This window comes from Somniosus microcephalus, chromosome 15, assembly GCF_052327205.1.
Source record: "Somniosus microcephalus isolate GS21.2 chromosome 15, FLI_Smic_1.0, whole genome shotgun sequence".
Taxonomy (NCBI): domain Eukaryota; kingdom Metazoa; phylum Chordata; class Chondrichthyes; order Squaliformes; family Somniosidae; genus Somniosus; species Somniosus microcephalus.
In genome coordinates, this window is record NC_141001.1 from 104,413,796 (window position 1) to 104,435,365 (window position 21,570).

Genomic DNA, 21,570 nt, shown 5'->3' on the forward strand with positions numbered 1-21,570 from the left:
AGGGGGACTTAGCGCCGGCACTAACTTCCGGCGCTAAAGCCCTGGCTAAGCCAAAACCCAATTTCTAGGCCATAATGTTCTAAATGTTTTTGTTCTCCTATCTTTGACTTGCCATTCCTGAATGCATCAATTTCAGAAGCCTTGCCCTCTTGCACTAGTCCTTCCATTCCTCACTCCTTCCTATCCATTCAACCTCCTTCAGCCCTGTGTTCCAGCACACACACCCTCTGCTCTTCCAACTCTGGCCCCCTTTGCATTCCCGACCTCCACCCAATTACTATTGGCGACAGATCCTTCAGCAATCTCCGTCCCACACACTGGAAATGCTCCCCCTTAACCTCTCTGCCTTGCTAACTTTTCCGCCTCCTTAAAATCTACCCCTTTGGTCTTGCTTCCAGTCACCTCCACCCCTAACTCCTCATCCACCACTGTTTTTTGTGATATGCTTGGGGACTTGCATTTTCATTCACTTTTAACATGATGACAGCAGGTTGCTGTTTGTCCAGGAACACTAAAAAAAAAATTAAAAAAAACGCCCCTTCAAAAAGCGTAAAAGAAAAAATTACTTTTTCTACTCCTCACGTGTATCAGATTTGAAAATGATGATACTTGTAAGCATTGAGCATTTTCTTTTGGCATGCAGATGAGAAGTAATGGCAACTCCAATAAGATGCAAATTTAGAATTTTTTACTTAACCTGACCTGTGACTTCTCAGAATAAAATGCTGAACAATCCATTTGAATGAGATCCTAAATTTGCTTCATGCAAGATCAACAAAACACTTTGTGCCTGGATAAGAGTCACATTTAAAATGTGCAAACCCAAAAAAAGGGAAGCTAACTTGTACTTTTTTTTTTAAAGACCAATTCGGGCTTTGTTCATTTACATTGATATTTGCATGTCCAAATATTTGACATTTTGATTGTCTCTTAAACTGTTTAGTGCTTCCCCCTAAACACAAAATCCTTTCCTGGTTTGGGAAGAGGATTTCCAGGTACCTTATTTTCCCAACCTGTTCAGGTATTCAGTCGCAAAGAGGTGGGTAAAAGTGGTAAGGCTTGCGATCAGATTTGTCCCTATGTGTGAAAGTGCCTAGCTGGTCCTCAGTACCACCTCCTGGCAACTCGGAGAAGCTGCTGGACTGAGAAGTGGCGAGTAAAATTTTTCTCCACTGTAAATTCTGTAACTTCCAAATTATTGTAGACACTTTCAATCTCTCTTGTATTTAGCACCAGTTGGAAAGGTTCCTAAAGAATAGTTTGGAGGAGAAAAGGTGTCCTCTCTAATTTGAGCAGTATCTAGCCTCATGAAACCTCTGTCCCCACAAGTTATCCCCTGCTTCCTAAGGAGAAAACTGACAATCCTGCTGTTTACCAATACTAATGAAACAGATAACTGAGGGGCATCTTTGCAGTGTAAGTGCACTAACCTGTAGTGTAGATGTAGCCGGAAGCTTAAATCTCAAGTCCAGCCTGTCATGACGCGGGAGGAAGGAAACATCAGGGATCGAATCATAGAATAGTACAGCACAGAAGGAGGCCATTCAGCCCCTCGAGTCTGCGCCGGCTCTTTCTCACTCCGCTTCGCCCTAGAATTAGTTTGGACGTTAATGCCAATTTGCGCTGCACAAGTTTAGCATCACTGTGAAGCGATTTTGATTTTGCACTGAAGCTAAACTTGTTGTGTAAATGCATCCTAAATCTGCAGTAAGCATTGCTGCCTTCAGCATATTGTATTGTGAGGTTTGTACAGTACACAGTCTTCAAAGCTGCAAAGTGATGCCTACTTGGAGAATGGCCATGTCAGTGTTCATTACCGTAACTTCCTCGTGTTGGCACATCTGTAACCATGTGAACACTGAGCTGAAATGCTCGTATGCAAGAATACTGATTTGAAAATTACTAATGAATGCAGTGCATTTCATAGACCAATATTATTTAAGATCAAAACATTTGTAATGAAAGGAATATAAGCCAGTTGCAGCTGAGCTCCCTGCCCCAGGAATGCTTGGTAGGAATTTGGGTGCTGAAGCCAACAGGCTCTTCAGGGTTTTTCATCCTGCATACCAGGAGCACAAATTTATAAGATCTGCCCTTTAATCTGCTGTCTGGCATGTTTAGTACAAAAAAAATTCAGAAAACCTACCTGTATCCCACATGCAATCCTCTGTTAATGCTTGATGTAGCTGTTTTGTATTTGCAACGTGACTTTAATGATGACCATATTAAACTGATCCTCCTGTTGCTTTACAGAAAACATTCTTTTGTGTCTTCCCCTCTCCTCTCTGCTCCACTATCAAAGCCAACTCATTCAGTTACCCTTTTTAAGTACATAGAAAAGTTGTTACAAAGTCCTCCATAGTTCTTACGGTGTGATTTTTTTTTTCCACATAAGGACTATTCATTTAGGATCTGTGTAGTTGATATATTTGATATTACTGGAGATTGCAATTAATGAATTATCATCTAACAAAATGCTTGTGTTTTTTTACTCAAAAGTGTAAATTCAGTTCTCCCAGCAAGGGAGCCTTGCTCAATGGGAATGTGGGTTGGCAACGCAGTTTTGATGCTGTGGTTCCACCCCCAATGTGCGAGACTCCCTGCTGGATGCAGTTCACTGAATTTATCCATAAATGTATCACAGATGTTGAATGTGTTTTGTTCTAGCCGGTCACATTTAGGTAGTACCTCCGATTTTAGGTACCCATTAGCATCTACGTCTGAGGTAGACAACCATCCAGAGCCATACAGCGGCACATCAGTATTACGTAGAACCCAGAAGGGCCGCTTAGCAGCTTTGCGAGATGAACCTTCAAAGGTAAAATTTCTTGCTTTATTCTTGTGTGGAATGTTCTATTTTTGGCCATTTCTTTCATCGGGTATTTGGAAGCAATTTATCTGGCCTTTAACTTTTTGAGGATGTAATTTATGTATCCAGCACTCTTAAGAAATGGAGGTCGGTTTTAATCCTACCTGACCGGTGGAAGCTGGGCAGTTAAAAAGGAGCAAGTCGGCATATAAATGAAGCTCGGGAGTTAAAATGCCCCAAGTCTGAAACTTAGGCCCGCACTCGCCCCGTCCCGCCCACTCAATGCACTCTGGGTTAAAATCAATCCCGTAATGTAATGCAGATTTATACATTACTGCAAGGTCCTAACAAAAGGTACACAACCATGTTAACAAAATAGTTTTTATTTTAATGAGTGCGCTCCTCTGGGTACATCAGAGCTCTAAACCGAAGTGATACTTGCATTCTGGTGTGACTGTAATGCACCTTCTCTTGTTTTCTTCCTTTGTTTTGTGCGATGGAGAAAAGAAAGAATGAGGAGGAGGGAAGTGACAAAGATAAAATGCAGAAATAGATTGGAGCAAAATGAAAAAGTAGCAACTTGGAGAAGAATGGAAAGGGGAAAATTGGCACTCAATATTTACAACCCAGTAACTCGGCAATCTTGGTGAAATATTGGCCCGGCGAAGCACTGGCGATCGCTGCTGACCTCGAAGAAAGCTGCCCACAAAGATCTCGCAATCTCTATGGCAAAAGCTTTAGTTTTCTCAACCTTAATTTGATTGTAGCGTTGTCCAAAGGGCATCTTGAGTGCAGTGCAACAGTGATGTCATCAAGCTGTCTAAGCAGGCAGTCACATTGAAGAATTCTCACAGACAGCAAACCAGGAAATGAGCACTGATTATCATTTCACTTTTTTTTAATATGCTATAGAGTGAAATAAAGATTGGGACATATACACAGGGTTAAGGTAGAAGCGGAAATATCAAACTTTAAAAAAAAAAAAAAAAAATTGTGTTTTTTATCATTTTAAAAATTAGTCATTTTTATCATCATGGAGAAATTTGACATTCCACAAATATAAAATTCGTTCTTCAGGACCAGAACAGTTTTTCAGCAGTTAATACACCATTAAAACCCCAGTTACACCTATTCCAACAAGGCTTAACTTTTTATGGGGTGTTTAACAGCGACAGTAGATCAGAAAAGCTTAAGTTTCCATCAGTTCAACTGATTTCACTGATTTCCGGCTATGGGGATTTAGTTGTTAGGTGCATGCCATTTTAGATTACTTTATTAGAAATTCATTCAGTTTGTAGACATAGTTTGTGCTATTCTCTAATTCATGTATACATGTTAGATACATTACTTCCAACAAACAGATGGTCGCTCATAATGGTGAGTGGGTGGGTCTTTTCAATTTTGTGGTGATTCTGCTTCCCTGTAATCCAGCCTAATGCTGCATAATATGAAAAACCTGACATTGTTCTTGGTGATTCATCGCTCCATTAGTTTATGTTCTTGGATCACGTAAAGTCTGGTGGTGGTACCAACAAGTTAAATGCTCGAGTACCTTGCGCGCTGTTAGTTTTGCTGATCCTATCCTGCTAAATAGTCGTTTACATTTTCAATGCAACATTTTACTTCTTGATCTTTCCTTTGTGATACATTTAATCGGGGAATATTAAACTCCCTTTGCAGCATAATGTTACCCTCTGTGTCTCATTGAAATACACAACTGATGTATACCGTTTAAGTATCGTTAGGTGTGTTCAAATGATAATGCACTTGTCTTTGTTTTCTGTTTCCTGCTGCTTTTCTGGTGGATTTCTGCAGCATGTAAGTTTGTGTGCCCTGTGTTGTGTGCAAAAGTTTTCAATCCCAGATTCTTTCAACATGCCACTTGCCAAGTAACAACAGTCCTTCTAAATGTGTCACTCTAAAGTAGAAGTCTGGCATGTGTCCATAGGCATCGCATCTTCCAAATCTCTAGATCAAAAAATCCTGATTGACTCATGATTTTTTTTCTTGAAAATGTGAATCATAAACCACTCACTGTTTGTTAAACAAACCATGACATTTAGCTCAACAGTTCCATTGACTTCAAATGTATCCATCAAAAGCCATATGTAAAAATTAATTGCATCTTTTTACTAGTATTTGCTTTAATTCAGAAGCTATGAAAAGGCTACCAATCAATGAACAGCTACTATTCTAAAGCTAACCAAACTGTTTGAATTTTCTTCATCTTTGGAGCATTCATGTTGTATCTCTACGTACCCTACTACAGGAAACTTTGTGTTATCCGGAGGCTAAGTGTCCGGAAACCTCGAGCCACCGGCAAAAATCAGGAGCTGTTTTGTTAGGTTTTTTTTCTTCTTGTGGCTTTTTTTTCCAACAGTCAGGCTCTGGAAAGTCTCTCTGAAGCTGTTGCTAAGCTACAGAGATGCTTCCAAGGTACGGCCGACTGTTTAGAAGCTGTTGCTAAGCAACAGTGTTTGTTGTCAGATACGGAGATGAAAAGCTCCGTATGCTTCAACATTAACGCTGGAGTGTCCGGCAGTTTTGAGGGAATGGCAACAGCTCGGTCCCGTCGGTGCCGGATAGCACAAAGTTTCCTGTACTTAGCTCTACAAATTAACTTTATACTATCAAAATACATTAATTTAATTTAATTTAAAAAAAAAAATTAAGCTTACCCAAAATTATAAATGTTGCCATTATATTTTAGGCATCTTTGGGGCTTGGGGTTTGACCTGCACCATACCTAGTGCCTGGATCATTCAAGCGGCTTTGAGTCCTTGGAAATTCTAGCTTCTGTGTGAGAGAGAAATGCAAGCAATAATAAACTTGTACAAAGCATTGGTTAGGCCACAGCCTATGTGCAGTTGTAGAAACCCTACTATATAGAATCATAGAATGGTTACAGCACGGAAGAAGGCCATTCGTCCTGGCAAGAGCATTTCAGCTAGTCCCACTACCCTGCCCTTTCCCCGTAGTCCTGCAAATTTTTTTCCTTCAGATACTTATCCAATTCCTTTTTGAAAGCCATGATGGAGTCTTTCAGGTATTGCACTCCAGATCCTAAACACTCGCTGAGTAAAACAGTTTTTCCTCATGTCGCCTTTGGTTCTTCTGCCAATCACCTTAAATCTGTGTCCTCTGGTTCTCGACCCTTCTCCCAATGGGAACAGTTTCCCTCTATCTACTCTGTCCGGACCCCTCATGATTTTGAATGCCTCTATCAAATCTCCTCTCAATCTTCTCTGCTCTAAGGAGAACAACCCCAGCTTCTCCAGTCTATCCACGTAACTGAAGTCCCTTGTCCCTGGAAGCATTCTCGTAAATCTTTTCTGCACCCTCTCTAAGGCCTTCACATCCTTCCTAAAGTGCGGTGCCCAGAATTGGACATAATACTCCAGTTGAGGTCGAACCCATGTTTTATACAGGTGGTTCATAATATCCACGCTTTTGTACTCTCTACCTCTATTCACGAAGCCCAGGATCCTGTAAGCTTTTTTTAACCGCTTTCTCAACCTGCCCTGTCGCCGTCAATGATTTGTGCACATATATCCCTAGGTCTCTCTGTTCATGCACCACCTTTAGGATTGTACCCTTTAGTTTATATTTCCTCTCTTCATTCTTCCTACCAAAATGTATCACTTCGCACTTCTCTGCGTCAAATTTCATCTGCCACGTGTCCACCCATTCCACCAGCCAGTCTATGTCCTCTTGAAGTCTATCACTATCCTCCTCACTGTTCATTATACTTCCAAGTTTGTCTCATCTGCAAATTTTGAAATTGTGCCCTGTACACCCACATCAAAGTCATTAATATATATCAAGAAAAACAGTGGTCCTAGAACCGACCCCTGGGGAACACCACTGTATACCTTCCTCCAGTCCAAAAAACAACCATTCACCACTACTGTATTTCCTGTCACTTAGCCAATTTCGTATCCAAGCTGCCACTGTCCCTTTTATTCGATGGGCTTCAACTTTGCTGGCAAGCTTATTATATGGCACTTTGTCGAACACCTTTTGGAAATCCATGTACACCATGGCTTTAAACTAAATAGTGGGGCGGAGGGTTCAGGTGAAGGGGAATTGAGAAACTCAAAGAAAAAGGAGAAAGCAATAGTGCAGGGTAGCGATAGGGGTAGTAATAACCAGAGTGTGACAGAGGAGACAGAGCGTATTAACATAAGCGTGCACCAGCAAATAGTTTCAGAGTAGGTAAAACTGGTATAAAGAAAAAATTAAAAGCTCTTTATCTGAATGCACGTAGCATTTGTAACAAGATAGATGAGTTGACGGCACAAATAGATAAGGGAGAACCAGTGGATGTGGTGTATTTGGACTTTCAGAAGGCTTTCGCTAAGGTCCCGCATAAGAGATTAGCGTGTAAAGTTAAGGCACATGGGATTGGGGGCAAGGTATTGACTTGGATAGAGAACTGGTTGGCAGACAGGAATCAAAGAGTTGGAATAAACGGCTCTTTTTCCAAGTGGCAGGCAGTGACTAGTGGGGTACCGCAGGGATCGGTGCTAGGACCCCAGCTATTCACAATATATATTAATGATCTAGACGAGGGAACTAGATGTAATATCTCCAAGTTTGCAGACGACACAAATCTGGGTGGGCGTGTGTGCTGTGAGGAGGATGGAGAGAAATTCCAGTACGATTTGGACAGGTTGGGTGATTGGGCAGATGCAGTATAATGTGGATAAATGCGAGGTTATCCACTTTGGTGGCAAAAACAGGAAGACAAATTATTTATTATCTGAACGGCAATAGATTGGGAAAAGGGGAATTGCAACGAGACCTGTGTGTCCTTGTGCACCAGTTGCTGAAGGTAAGCATGCAGGTGCAGCAGGCGGTTAAGAAGGCCTTCATAGCGAGAGGATTCGAGTACAGGAGCAAGGATGTCTTGCTGCAGTTGTACAGGGCCTTGGTGAGACCACACCTTGAGTATTGTGTGCAGTTTTGGTCGCCTTATCGGAGGACAGATGTTCTTGCCATGGAGGGAGTGCAGCGAAGATTCACCAGACTGATACTTGGGATGGCAGGAATGACGTATGAAGAGAGATTGAGTAGATTAGGCTTATATTCACTAGAGTTTAGAAGAATGAGAGGGGATCTCATTGAAACTTATAAAATTCTAACAGGACTAGATGCAGGAAGGATGTTCCCGATGGCGGGGCAGTCCAGAACCAGGGGTCACAGTCTAAGGATAAGGGGTAAGCCATTTAGGACTGAGATGAGGAGAAATTTCTTCACCCAGAGAGTGGTGAACCTGTGGAATTCTCTACCACAGAAGACAGTTGAGGCCAACTTATTAAATATATTCAAGAAGGAGTTAGATATATTTCTTAAGGCTTAAGGGATATGGGGAGAAAGCAGGGACAGGGTACTGAATTTGGATGATCAGCCATGATCTCATTAAATGGCAGAGTAGGCTCAAGGGGCCATATGGCCTACTCCTGCTCCTATCTTCTATGTTTCTATAGAAATAAATGGATATGTTCTGATAGCCATTACAGAGACGTGGTTGCAAGGTGACCAAGGCTGGGAACTGAATATTCAGGGGTATTTGAAATTTCGGAAGGATAGGCAGAAAGGAAAATGAGATGGGGTGGCTCTGTTAATAAAGGATGAGATCAGTGCAGTGGTGAAAAATGATACTGGCTCAGAAGGTCAAGATGTAGAATCACTTTGGGTGGAGATAAGAAATAGTAATGGAAAGAAGTCATTGGTGGGAGTAGTCTATAGGCCCCCTAACAGTAGCTACACTGTAGGACAGAGTGTAAATCAAGAAATAATAGGGGCTTGTAAGAAAGGTACTGTGATAATCATGGGTGATTTTAATCTTCATATAGATTGGACAGAATCAAATTGGCACGGGTAGCCTTGAGGATGAATTCATAGAATGTATTCGGGATGGTTTCTTAGAACAATACATTGTGGAACCAACCAGGGAGCAGGCTACAGGAAACTTTCTGATATCCGGCACTGACGGGACCGAGCTGGTGCCGTAACATCAAAAGTGCCGGACATACCAGAGTTAATGTTTAAACATACGGAACTGAGAAGCTCCATGTGAATCAACAAACCCTGTTGCTTAGCAGCAGCTTCAAAACAGTCGGCTGCAGCTGCAAGCGTCTGTAGCTGAAGCTGTTGCTATAGCTACAGACCTTGCAGTGCTTGACTGGGGGGAAAAAAAAGCAACGAGAACTAAAAAAAACATATAGAAAACGGCTCCTGATTTTTGCCGTTAGATTGAGTATTCCGGACCTATAACCTCCGGATAAACCAAAGTTTCCTGTATTTTAGATCTAGTAATGTGTAATGAGACAGGATTAATGAATCTCATAGTAAAGGATCCTCTAGGAAAGAGTGATTATAGCATGATAGAATTTCAAATTCAGTTTGAGGGTGAGAAACTTGGGTCTGAAACTAGTGTCCTAAACTTAAATAAAGGCAATTACAAAGGTATGAAGACAGAGTTGGCTAAAGTGGACTAGGAAAATAGATTAAAGGGTAAGATGGTAGATAAGCAGTGGCAGATATTTAAGGAGATCACAGAATCACAGAAACCCCACAGTGCAGATAGAGACCATTTCGGCCCATCGAGCCTGCACCGACACATATCCCACCCGATCCCCGTAACCCCTACACCAACACATATCCCACCCTATCCCCGTAACCCCACGTATTTAATCCCCCTAACACTAAGGGTCAATTTATCATAGCCAATCAACCTAACCTGCACATCTTTGGAGATATTTCATAACTTTCAGCAAAGGTTTATTCCAGTGAGAAAGAAGGACTCTACAAGAAGGATGAACCATCTGTGGCTAACTAAGGAAGTTAAGGATGGTATCAAGTTGAAAGAAAGGGCATACGATGTTGTGAAGATTAGTAGTAGGCCAGAGGACTGGGAAATTTTTAGAAACCAACAAAGGATGACTCAAAAAATAATAGAGGGAGAAGATAGATTATGAAAGTAAACTAGCAAAAAATATAAAAACAGATAGTAAGAGCTTCTACAGTTATAAAAAGGAAGCGAGTAGCTAAAGTAAACGTTGGTCCCTTAGTGGACGAGACTAGGGAATTAATAATGGGAAACCGGGAAATGGCAGAGACTTTGAAGAAATATTTTGTATCGGTCTTCACAGTAGAGGACACTAAAAGCATCCCAATAATAATTGATAATCAAAAGACTATAGGGAGGGAGAAACTTAAAACAATGACTATCGCTAGAGAAAAAGTACTAGGCAAACTAAAGGCTGACAAGTCCCCTGAACCTGATGGCCTACATCCTAGGGTCTTTAAAAGAAGTGGCTGCAGAGATAGTTGGTTGTAATCTACCAAAATTCCCTGGATTCTGGAGAGGTCCCAGCGGATTGGAAATCCAGAAATGTAACGCTCCTATTCAAGAAAGGAGGGAGGCAAAAAAGCAGGAAACTATAAGTCAGTTAGCCTAACATCTGTCATTGGGAAAATGCAGAATCCATTATTAAGGAAGTAATAGCAGGACATTTAGAAAATCATAATACAGTCAAGCAGAGTCAACATGGTTTTATGAAAGGGAAATCGTTCTTTGAGGATGTAACGAGCAGGGTGGATAAAGGGGAACCAGTAGATGTAGTGTATTTGGATTTCCAGAAGGCATTCGATAAGGTGCCACATAAAAGGTTACTGCACAAGATAAGAGCTCACGGGGTTATATATTAGCATGGATAGAGGATTGGCTAACTAACAGAAAACAGAGAGTCGGGATAAATGGGTCATTTTCAGGTTAGCAAACTGTAACTAGTGGGGTGCCACACGGATCAGTGCTGGGGCCTCAACTATTTACAATCTATATTAATGACTTGGATGAAGGGACCGTGTGTACTGTCGCCAAATTTGCTCCTGATAGGTGGGAAAGCAAGTTGTGAGGAGGACACAGAGTCTGCAAAGGGATGTAGATAGGTTAAGTGAGTGGGAAAATGTGAGGTTATCCACTTTGGTAGGAAAAATAAAAAAGCAGATTATTATTTAAAAGGAGAGAGACTACATAATGCTGCGGTACAGAAGGATCTGGGGGCCCTGTACATGAAACACAAAGTTAGCATGCAGGTACAGCAAGTAATTAGGAAGGCAAATGGAATGTTGGCCTTTATTGCAAGCGAGATGGAGTATAAAAGTAGAGAAGTCTTGCTACATCTGTACAGGGCACTGGTGAGACCACACCTGGAGTACTGCGTGCAGTTTTGGTCTCCTTATTTAAGGAGAGATATACTTGCATTGGAGGCAGTTCAGCGAAGGTTCACTAGGTTAATTCCTGAGATGAAGGGGTTCACACACACACAGAATCACACAGAAACCCCACAGTGCAGATAGAGGCCATTTCAGCCCATCGAGCCTGCACCGACACATATCCCACCCGATCCCCGTAACCCCTTCACCAACACATATCCCACCCTATCTCCGTAACCCCACACATTTTAATCCCCCTAACACTAAGGGTCAATTTATCATAGCCAATCAACCTAACCCGCACATCTTTGGACTGTGGGAGGAAACCGGAGCACCCGGAGGAAACCCACGCAAACACGGGGAGAATGTGCAAACTCCACACAGACAGTCACCCGAGGCTGGATTTGAACCCGGGTCCCTGGCGCTGTGAGGCAACAGTGCTAACCACTATGCCACCGTCTTAAGAAGAAAGGTTGAGCAGGTTGGGCATACACTCATTCGAGTTTAGAAGAATGAGGGGTGATCTTATTGAAACATATAAGATTCTGAGGGGGCTTGACTGGGTAGATGCAGGGAGGATGTTTCCTCTTGTGGGGGTATCTAGAACTAGGGGGCAGAGTTTCAGGATAAAGGGTCGCCCATTTAAAACAGAGATGAGGAGGAATTTCTTCTCCGAGGGTCGTGAATCTTTGGAATTCTCTACCCCAGAGAACTGTGGAGTCATTGAATATATTCAAGGTGGAGATGGACATATATTTGAGCTACAGGGGAGTCGAGGGTTATGGGGAGCGGGCGGGAAAGTGGAGTTGAGGCCAAGATCAGATCAGCCATGATCTTATTGAATGGCAGGGTAGGCTCGAGAGGCCGAATGGCCTACTCCTCCTATTTCTTACGTTCTTCTGTCAACCGCATTGCCCTCATCAACCCCCTCTGTTACCTCATCAAAAAACTCGATCAAGTTGGTTGAACACGACTTGCTTTTAACAAATCCGTGCTGGCTTTCCTTAATTAATCCACTCTTGTCCAAGTGTTAATTTTGTCTCTGATTGTTGTCTCTAAAAGCTTCCACACTACCGAGGTTAAACTGACTGGCCTGTAGTTGCTGGGTTTATCGTTGCACCCTTTTTTGAACAAGGGGGTAACATTTGCAATTCTCCAGTCCTCTGGCACCGCCCCTGTTTCTAAGGAGGATTGGAAGATTATGGCCAGTACCTCCACGATTTCTTCCTTCATTTCCCTCGGCATCCTAGGATGCATCCCATCTGGTCCTGGTGACTTATCTACTTTAAGTACAGCCAGCCTTTCTAGTACCTCCTCCTTATCAATTTTTATCCCATCCAGTATCTTCTCTACCTCCTCCTTCACTATGTCTATGGCAGCATCTTCTTGCTTGGTAAAGACAGATGCAAAGTACTCGGTTAGCATCTCAGCCATACCCTCTACCTCCATGCATCGGTCTCCTTTTTGGAAGGACATTAAAGACATAGAGAATAGCAAATTCGCCAAAATGATTCAGGAATGGGAAACTATAGCATTGAGGAGAGACTCTGGGTACTGGAACTATTTCTACTGGAGCAAAAAAGCCTCAAAGGAGATTTAATGGGGGGTTTTAAAAGCTATGAAAGGCTTTCAATGAGTCAATAGGGAAAGATTATTTCCTCTGGTTGGGAATTGGTGACAAGAAGTCATCAATTTAAAATTCTAACTGAGGGGGAGGTGTTTATTGAAATGTCTTTACACAGGTTGTTGCAGTATGAAATGCTCTGCTGGAGGGAATCGTTGAGGCAGAGACAGTTGGATCTTTTAAGAGAAAGCTAGAGAAGTATTTGAAGTGCAGAAAGATACAAGGCTATGGGGAGAGCACAGGACACTGGGATTAGTCTTGGGAATGCTCCAGCATAGAGCCAGCACAGATGTAATGAGCTGAATGGTCTCTTTTTGTGCAGTAAACTTCTGTGGTTCTGTGCATCATGGAAGTTAGTTTTACCCCTCTCTGGAGCTACAACATTCAGAGTGCATTGCATTGATTTACATCACATGACAGCCAGGCGCAAAATTTAACTATCAAGTGGCAGAAGAAGAAAACTGTAATAAAAGATTTCATTTTATACAGGTTTTTTTTTACTATTAAGCCATTAAATAAAACTGCTGAGCTAAAGGTGTTTCGTATAAGATTTTTTTTGTCATTGAGGGGAACAGATGTTTGCACTGGGTCCCGAGTTGGATGTTTGAGGTATTTTGATGCTTCGCTCCGACATTATGGTTGGAATCAGTTTTAGGCCTGGATCTTGGCAAATGACCACCTGTTAACACAGGTGCAGTTTTGTTGGCTTAACCATGGGATAAAAATCTCCTTGATGCGGCACTGCGCCGACATCAGCCTCAGAAAACACTGCAAATCCAGTGTAGGAAGAAAGGGACAGAAAAAAAATCTTTATAGTGTATATAACCTCAAGAAGGATGGAAGGGTTTGGGTGAACAGTGAATAAACAAAGTACGCTTCCATATTAAACAAATATTGTAAATCCACGCCAAAAAATACTTTATAATATGAATAACTGAGAATAAAGGGTTTTGGGGAAGGAAAAGCAAACCTCGTAGGCAGGTTTTGTAAGGTAGTAACTAGTATTACATATTATGTTGCGAAGGCCCGATTTCTTTCAGTATCAGTGATGTAATAATTTTACCTCATGTTGGCCATGATATTACTTAAGTAAATTTGTTGTATTACAGCGATGGGCGAGCCATTGACAGGTTTAGGCTGCAGCGAGAGCATGGTATACATCAGGAACCAGGTTCCAGGCTATCTGAATATCTTTGAAGAAGGAAAAGACTTGAATTATGATCAACTTTTTTCGGACGTTCTTTACTGACCCTAGCCGAACTATATAGCTGGGCTCGATAACTTCACATCTGTCTGTAAAATAAGTGTCAGAACCAGACTGTTGGAAACAGCCCCGTCTAAATTTGCTTCAGAAGGAAATGAAATGTGTCACACTGCGTGTTTGGAATGATAGTAGTTTAGGTTCCTGTAATGTTTAAAAGATGTTGAGGATTTGGAGTTTTTTAAAGAACAATTTGCCATCTCTCGCCCCCCCCCCCCCCCTCCTCCCCGGCAAGACTTATAGCCATGAGAGTATTCATTAGACACATGAAACCTGTTGATTCACACTTGAATCTGGATATCATTGCAACCTTCTAATCCTGTAGTCTATAATATTACTGCACATCCCAAAGTACATGACCAGTGCAACTTCTAACCCTCCCCAATTAATGTCCAAATTGCACACACTCCATTTAATCCTAATAAGTAAAATTTGCATATTCCTTCTTTCCATTTCCAAGTTTAACTAAAGTGTGTCTATATTTTTGTGTGATCTATATATTTATATATAGTTCTAAAAGTGGATGATTAAGCTGTTTATATCAATACTTTGAATTAGAAAGCATATTTTATTGCTATCAAAATAAAATTTTCTGAATTGATACTTTTGAAAGAGGTGCAGAATAAAATTTTAGCTTCTACAGTGATTGGCCAGTAATTTCTTGTATTAATAATCATTATGGCTCTTTATCATACTTTTAAAGACATGCGCCCTTTTTTTCCAATTACTTGAGTTGTGATTTATTTACAACATTTTGTTTAAAGTGAACCCTCTCTCCCAAAAAGCTGTTGAAGCTGGGGGTTGGTTGAAAATTTTGAAACTGAGATTGATAGATTTTTGTTAGGCAAGGGAATTAAGTGTCACGGAACCAAGGCAGGTAGATGGAGTTAAGATACAGATCAACCGTGATCTAATTGAATGGCAAAACAGGCTCAAGGGGCTGAATGGCCTACTCCTGTTCCTATTTCATGTTTGCGTATCTCGGTATCTTCTTTTCTGAGCCTATTGCATTACGCTTTTATGAGCAGGTCCAGACGCTGAATGAGCAAGAATGGGAGCGTGCACAACAAGCCAGTGTCTTGGCTAATGTGGCCCAGGCCTTTGAGAGTGATGCCGAAGTATCAGATGCAGAAGATGATAGGGAGACAATATTCAGCTCTGTTGATCTGTCACCAAGTGGTCAGGCTGATGCCCAAACTCTGGCTATGATGCTTCAAGAACAGTTGGATGCCATCAATAATGAAATAAGGTTTGTCTTGTTTGTTTATAATGTATATTTTAGAAAAAGGTGACTTTAGTTAATATCTACAGCAGTAAAGGCGTTTCAGAAGGAGCTTGATGTCAAAAACGACTGAATAAAAGATGTTTGTGTTGAGTATATAAATTGGCTTGAAAATGATTTCATGCCAAACAAATGACTAAATATTTAAGTTGCCTTACATCATTCTATGATTCTAATTAAAAGCTCAGTGGATGCGTGCACAGTGTGTATTCATTTGATAACTTCACTTGGTAGCTTGGGGAAAAACTAGTAATACTTAAATTTGGAATCTTATGTTTGTTATTTTCTACTATGATTAATGTATTGAAGAGAGAAAATGAAAAAGGGATCTAAGTTCACACCTAATTGTTTTGTAGGCTGATCCAAGAAGAAAAGGAGTCAACGCAGCAGAGGGCAGAAGAAATCGAGAGCCGAGTGGGGAGCGGTAGCCTTGATGGTCTAAATCTTTGTCGATATAGAGGGGGTACACTCCCTGCCTCATTTACTGGTTCATCCCTTGCCAGTTCCTCTCCACCTGGTAGTGGCCACTCCACGCCCAGGCGAACCCCTCGAAACCCTGCTCATGAGATTGACAGGCTAGGTGTCATGACGCTGGTAAGTTTAAACACGTTGTGTTGTACAGTGGCAGTATCTTTATCTTTAGCAGTGGTCCTTTGTAAAGCATGTGGTCACATATTAACATTGCAATTGCCCTATGCAGTCAGGTGATCTATTATTGATGAATGTGCGTTAACGGTGTTTTAGTTTACAAAGTCCTCTCTTTAATTATTTCAGGTTAAGGGAATTAACAAAAAAAACTTTTGTGGATTTTTTTTGATGTACCATATGAACAGTCTTACAGGTTCATGGGACAGGCAAGTTGAACGTAGACCTTGCTAAAAACATCATCATGATTTTAAAGTGATTCAGTTGGGATTGGGGTGAACATTAATTTTAACCCAATATTACCACCCTGTGATTTTGAGATAACTTTAACCAAGGTTCACGCATTTTAGAATATTGAACTAGAACAAGAACACACACGTATTTCCATGTTTGTCATTATGTTTTTCTTGTCACTCTGAAGTTGGCATTACTAAAAATAAAAACTTTGAGCAAAGTCCTTACTGATGAATTTGAAGTGCAGGATATTTAACTTTTATGTAGTTTTTAGAAACATCTTGTGAAGGAAGAATGATGGGCAACAGGGAGACTCCCAAAAACTTACTAGTGACTAATCTCAACTTTAGAGCTCTTAATACTGTGAGAAGAAATAAAGCTGTTCAGGAACATTTGGTACTTTGTCTCGCCTTCTTCCCCAGGTCTTAATCTCCGCATGTGTTGCTTGTGGAAGTAGAAAGCGGTGAAGATGTGAGCAGTGCTCAAGCTTCACCAAATATTGAGCGACACATCTGTTTTAATCATTGGCATATGACTCCAGTTATACCCGAGTACTTTATTCATAACCGAACATATTGGCCCTGAAATTGCGGTCGGAGGGGTACCTCCGGAGTACGCTTCTGACCCGTGAAAGAATTACGAACCTACCTGCTGGCAACGAGGATGCGAAAACCTGCGGTCTCAGGCCTCGAGGCAGGGGGCAGCGTAATGGCCCACTGATCCCAGGGAAGCTGGCAATGTGGAAGTGTACTTGGGATCACATAGGCCTGGTCCTCCAATCACAAAGCAGAATTCCATTTTAATCATTTATGAAGGGAATCCCCTAATGAGATGTAATGGAATCCCAAAATCTAATCTGATTACAATTTCACAGAATTGGAATTTTATTCCACCAACCTCACTAAAAGATTCATTTTTTGATAATTTTAGACATCATTAAAACTGTAATCTGGGCCAATATTTGCATAAACTAATTTCATTACAGTGTATGTGCATAATTTACGATATGAAAGTGTTTCATTTAATGGCTTAGCTAGCCCCTTACGCTGATGCAAACAGGCCCAGCTCCTGTTTGCATCAACCTTAACACTTACGTGGGCAATTGCTGGCCAGTCAGGAACTCTCTGCCAGCGATTGCTTTATTGTCACCCCCCCCCCCGGCAGGTGGCCTGTCGATGTGTACGTTGACAGACCAGAAGTTCCGGATTCAGAAATCCCGAACTTGCGGTGGACTTCAAAGGGAATATGATGGCGTACTCTCAACACACCGCAATTTCAGGGCCAATATTCCAATATTCATATCTTTCTATTTCAAAGATTAATGTTGGTACCAGCCACAATAGTAAGGATTGTATGCCACACCCGACAGCTATACGCCACCATCACTGATGCAGAATACCACATTTCCCTTAGGGACATATGCTGTCAGATAGTAATGATAATTATTTATTTGATTTGGTATGTATCCAAGACACTCTCCTGCTTTAAAACATCCATCAATTATTCCCATAGCTTTCTGTATGTTACCATGAATATAAGTGGGCCAGAAAGCATCTCCTCATAAAAGAAGAATTGTGCAAACTCGTGTGAAGTACACAGATCTAAAAGTGATGTGTTGAAAGTGTTCTTTGGGCCAATGTCTGATTAAACACTGCAAATGCCTCTTTTTCTTTCTGTGGGGTCTCTGGTGGGTGGAATTAAAGTTGAGCTTTGCAGCTTTCACTACAAGATTGTTTTCAGGCAGAAAGTTACCTCACGAACTGTCTGATGTTTAGTAACTATATGGTGTGCTTGCTTTCAGGTGAGTCTGGTTGTCTTTAGGAGCTGTAGTTAAATTATTTGATTAATGCACTACTGTAATGTGTTTACGTGCAGCTTTCACTTCAGCTTTTGGTGGTGTAATGTGCTATTTTTCATGTTAACATTTTCTTGTTCCTTCTGTGTTTAATCTGTCCTCCATTCCTCCCTTTTTTCCATGGCAATTTTAGTCACTATTCCAGCATTCTTTCCTAATCCAATGCTCTGTTTCCCATCAAACATTTTTTTTTACACATCACATTATCCTGATAGCTCAGTTTCATTGCATAGCGATTCTGGAAAAAGCAGAAGGATTCTTTTAGCTTATTCAGTTTGATGGGTGCATCGCAGCTATTGGTTGCCTCCATTTTGCTAATGCAGAACTTTGCATCATGTGATGTAGTTATACTTTGGTATGACCTGCAAACAAATTATGTATTTCTGCATGTTTGTTTTATCGCCCAACTAGTTCTTTCCTGAAATGTAAGAGCTATCCTTTGGAAAGTGGAGAAATGTGCAACTACTGTACAAGATTATACTAAACTGTCAGCAGCAAAATGTAATCAATGTTGATCAAACCAGATGAATTTAAAAGCTCACTCCAGAAAGACGAGGCCTGACACAGTGTGCTTGTCATTGCAATTTTATTGGTAGAAGAGCAAAACAGGTTGACTACTTGAGATGCTTGATGTGTCGGGTGACACCAACTAATGTACATATTATATCAACATAGAATATAAATGTCCAGTTAAGCCATGTTGGGGAAACTAGTCCAAAATATTTCTACATAGACCTGGAAATATAACGCAGCTGTTCAAAGACAGTAATTTACTGACTTCTGTAATACCCTGTGGTTTTCAATGTCGATAACTAAACCAGGACTGAATGGTAACCATTAGCTGCTTTGTAACAAGTGTAACTCGTGAAGAGTAACATAACCCAGATACAGTAGAGAGCTATCTGTAGCTGCTCATAATTTTCGTAATGAATGAGTTTAATCCTTTGGAAGACTACATCTGCAATCATCAAAAACACTTGGTCTCAACAAATGAAAACCTTTTTGAAATGAATAAATACTGTGCTCAAGAAAAATCTACCCAGCCTTCCCTGTTTCTCTGTTTGTTTGTGTGATTTCTGATGAAGCTACACCTTGTGTAATCTTTTAAATCAGTTTTTTATCCTTAACGACTCTCTCTTTTCTTTGCATGTGTCTGTCAGCCTAGTGATTTAAGGAAGCACCGTAGGAAGGTAAATGTATAAAATTGAACTTTGATTACCTGGCATCAGGTTGTTGTATGAGACACATTATGGTGATCTGCATTTCAATCAGTGCAACAGTCGCATCTTCCTGCTGAGTAATGTGGTTGCTTTATTTCCCTATTGTTGCACAGAATTTAAACGGGGTTTCAATATACAGTATATTGCTTTTAGTCCACCCCCCCCCCCCCCCCCCCAATCCTAGTCCAGAATATTTGTGTAATGTCTCCTCAATGTACAAGTGAAGCAGCTAATATTGCACAAAATCGAAATAAACTATTACAGCAAACTTATTTATCCGGGACCGGCGTGGTGCTGGTTGATCAAAAAGTCCGGATTACAGAGAGGAGAGCCCCGTACACGGCCACAGGTGCAGGAGTCCCTGTTGCACGGCCACAGGTGCAGGAACCCCGGTTACACGGCCACAGGTGCAGGAACCCCGGTTACACGGCCACAGGTGCAGGAACCCCGGTTACACGGCCACAGATCCAGGAGTCCCTGTTGCACGGCCACAGGTGCAGGAACCCCGGTTACACGGCCACAGGTGCAGGAACCCCGGTTACACGGCCACAGGTGCAGGAACCCCGGTTACACGGCCACAGGTGCAGGAACCCCGGTTACACGGCCACAGGTGCAGGAGCCCCGGTTACACGGCCACAGGTGCAGGAACCCCGGTTACACGGCCACTAATATATAGTAAAACTTAACTGAACCTACTCCTGAATTTTGCCGGTTAAGAGAGGTTTCCGGATATTTAGGTGCCGGTTAAGAGAGTTTCCTGTACCACCATTCCTACTATTCTTAAAGTTGGAGGATGTGGCCTTGGCATAGAAGGCAGTGAAACGCTGTGGCTTCGTCGCCCACAAGACCTCTGTATTCAACACTAGGGTGGCTTTGGTATGGAGGATGGCTATCTTGCTGTGCTCTGGTGGTAGGGCGCTTTGACGAGCCTACTTCAGAGATTCCCCAAGTCAAGGGTTTGCCGGTTTCTGCGCCTCTCTTCTTTGCGACAACTTCTGTTGGTGCCATCAGAATGAATAACAGTAAATTATTTTAAAGGATTGCTAACAGTCTTTCCTCTCCAACCCCTGTGCCAGGTCCATAATTTCTTACTGCAGTCTTCAGTGAGGATTGGCCTACAGTCAGGGACACAAAACCAGATTGTCCCAGCACTGAGAATCTTAAAACCTTTGATCGCCTCAGGTGTAGGATATGCCAGTAAAGTACCGTGCTGGCCCAGATTTTGTTTGTCAGAGGAAAGCTTCATAGCACAATAAAGCCCTACAGGCACCAACCATAGGTATTTCTTTGTCCTTCAGTGAAGAATATTATGTAGGTTGCAAGTGTTAAACTGATGTAAGCTTTAGCAATGTGGTTGACTCTTAACTGCCTTCTGAAATGACCTAGCAAGCCACTCAGTTCACCACCACCACCTTCTCGAGGGCAATTAGGGATGGGCAATAAATGTTGGCCTTGCCAGTGACGCCCACATCCCGTGAATGAATTAATTTTTAAAAAATTTACCCCCCAAATTTTTTTTTAATGTCTGCAACTACTTACTTAACATTGTATACTCAATATTCTAATAAATTAGTTCACACAGTATCTGAACTGAGAACATGGTGAGGCTAAGTGTTGGAGCTCAGTATCATAAAATGAGAGGTTTGATTCCCCCATTCTGTTCATTTTTGATCTAAGCCATGTTGGGCGGAAGCTGTGGTGTTTTCTCCATGAGAAAAATCGACTTGGACTTCCTGTTTGGAGGCAGAGTTGTGAGTTGGGGATAAATTGTGCAAAGAAAACATTGCCCAACTTTTATGTTCACACTTGTAACCGCCCAACTCTCTTGCACCTGCGCTTACGAAATCCCAACTGTCCAGCCTTTGGCCCTCCATTCACCACGACGTTTCTGCAGCTACCAATCTGCTCAACCACACCCTCACCACCACCTTTTGATGTCCTAGTCCCTATTAAAACAATTAATCTCTCTCACTCTGGCCGTACCCCCTAGTACGGCACTCATCTTCGCTTCCTTAAGTCCAGGGGACGCAGACTTGAACGGATATGGCGGACAACTGGTTTAGCCAATCCCCACCAGATCTGGCTGGACCACATAAAGCATTATCGGGTCCTGCTCTCGTCTGCCAAAATTGCTGACTGTTCCAGAATCATTCTGGAATGCAAAGATAAACCCCCAGCTTCTATTCTCTACTGCTAAACGTCTTCTTAAACCCCTCTCCCCTGTCTCCTCCACCCTCATCTTTGACAACAAGTGTGAGAAGCTCATGGAATCCTTTGTCTCTAAGATTGAGATCATCCGTTCAGCTGCCACTGCCACTTACTTTCCTTCCCCTAGCCCACCAGGCCAAACTTCCTCTAAGGTTCCCCCCTGCCCTAGCCCTTAACTCGCATCTTTCTCCACTTTCTCTCCAATCTCT

At 41.8% G+C, this 21,570-nt stretch overlaps 1 protein-coding gene across 16 annotated transcripts in view; it reads left to right on the forward strand.

The window, feature by feature from the left end:
- Nucleotides 1–21,570, forward strand: part of LOC147107127 (liprin-alpha-1-like) — a 166,528-nt gene that overhangs the window by 99,008 nt on the left and 45,950 nt on the right. For 8 of the 16 annotated variants that reach the window (XM_086008214.1, XM_086008202.1, XM_086008206.1 and 5 more), the window contains 4 exons: nucleotides 2,668–2,818; nucleotides 14,943–15,166; nucleotides 15,556–15,793; nucleotides 19,094–19,123. In XM_086008214.1, coding sequence (XP_085864340.1) covers nucleotides 2,668–2,818; nucleotides 14,943–15,166; nucleotides 15,556–15,793; nucleotides 19,094–19,123 — 643 coding nt within the window. The remainder of the gene's footprint in view (nucleotides 1–2,667; nucleotides 2,819–14,942; nucleotides 15,167–15,555; nucleotides 15,794–19,093; nucleotides 19,124–21,570) is intronic. The other 8 variants (XM_086008203.1, XM_086008216.1, XM_086008213.1 and 5 more) reach the window with 2 other exon arrangements.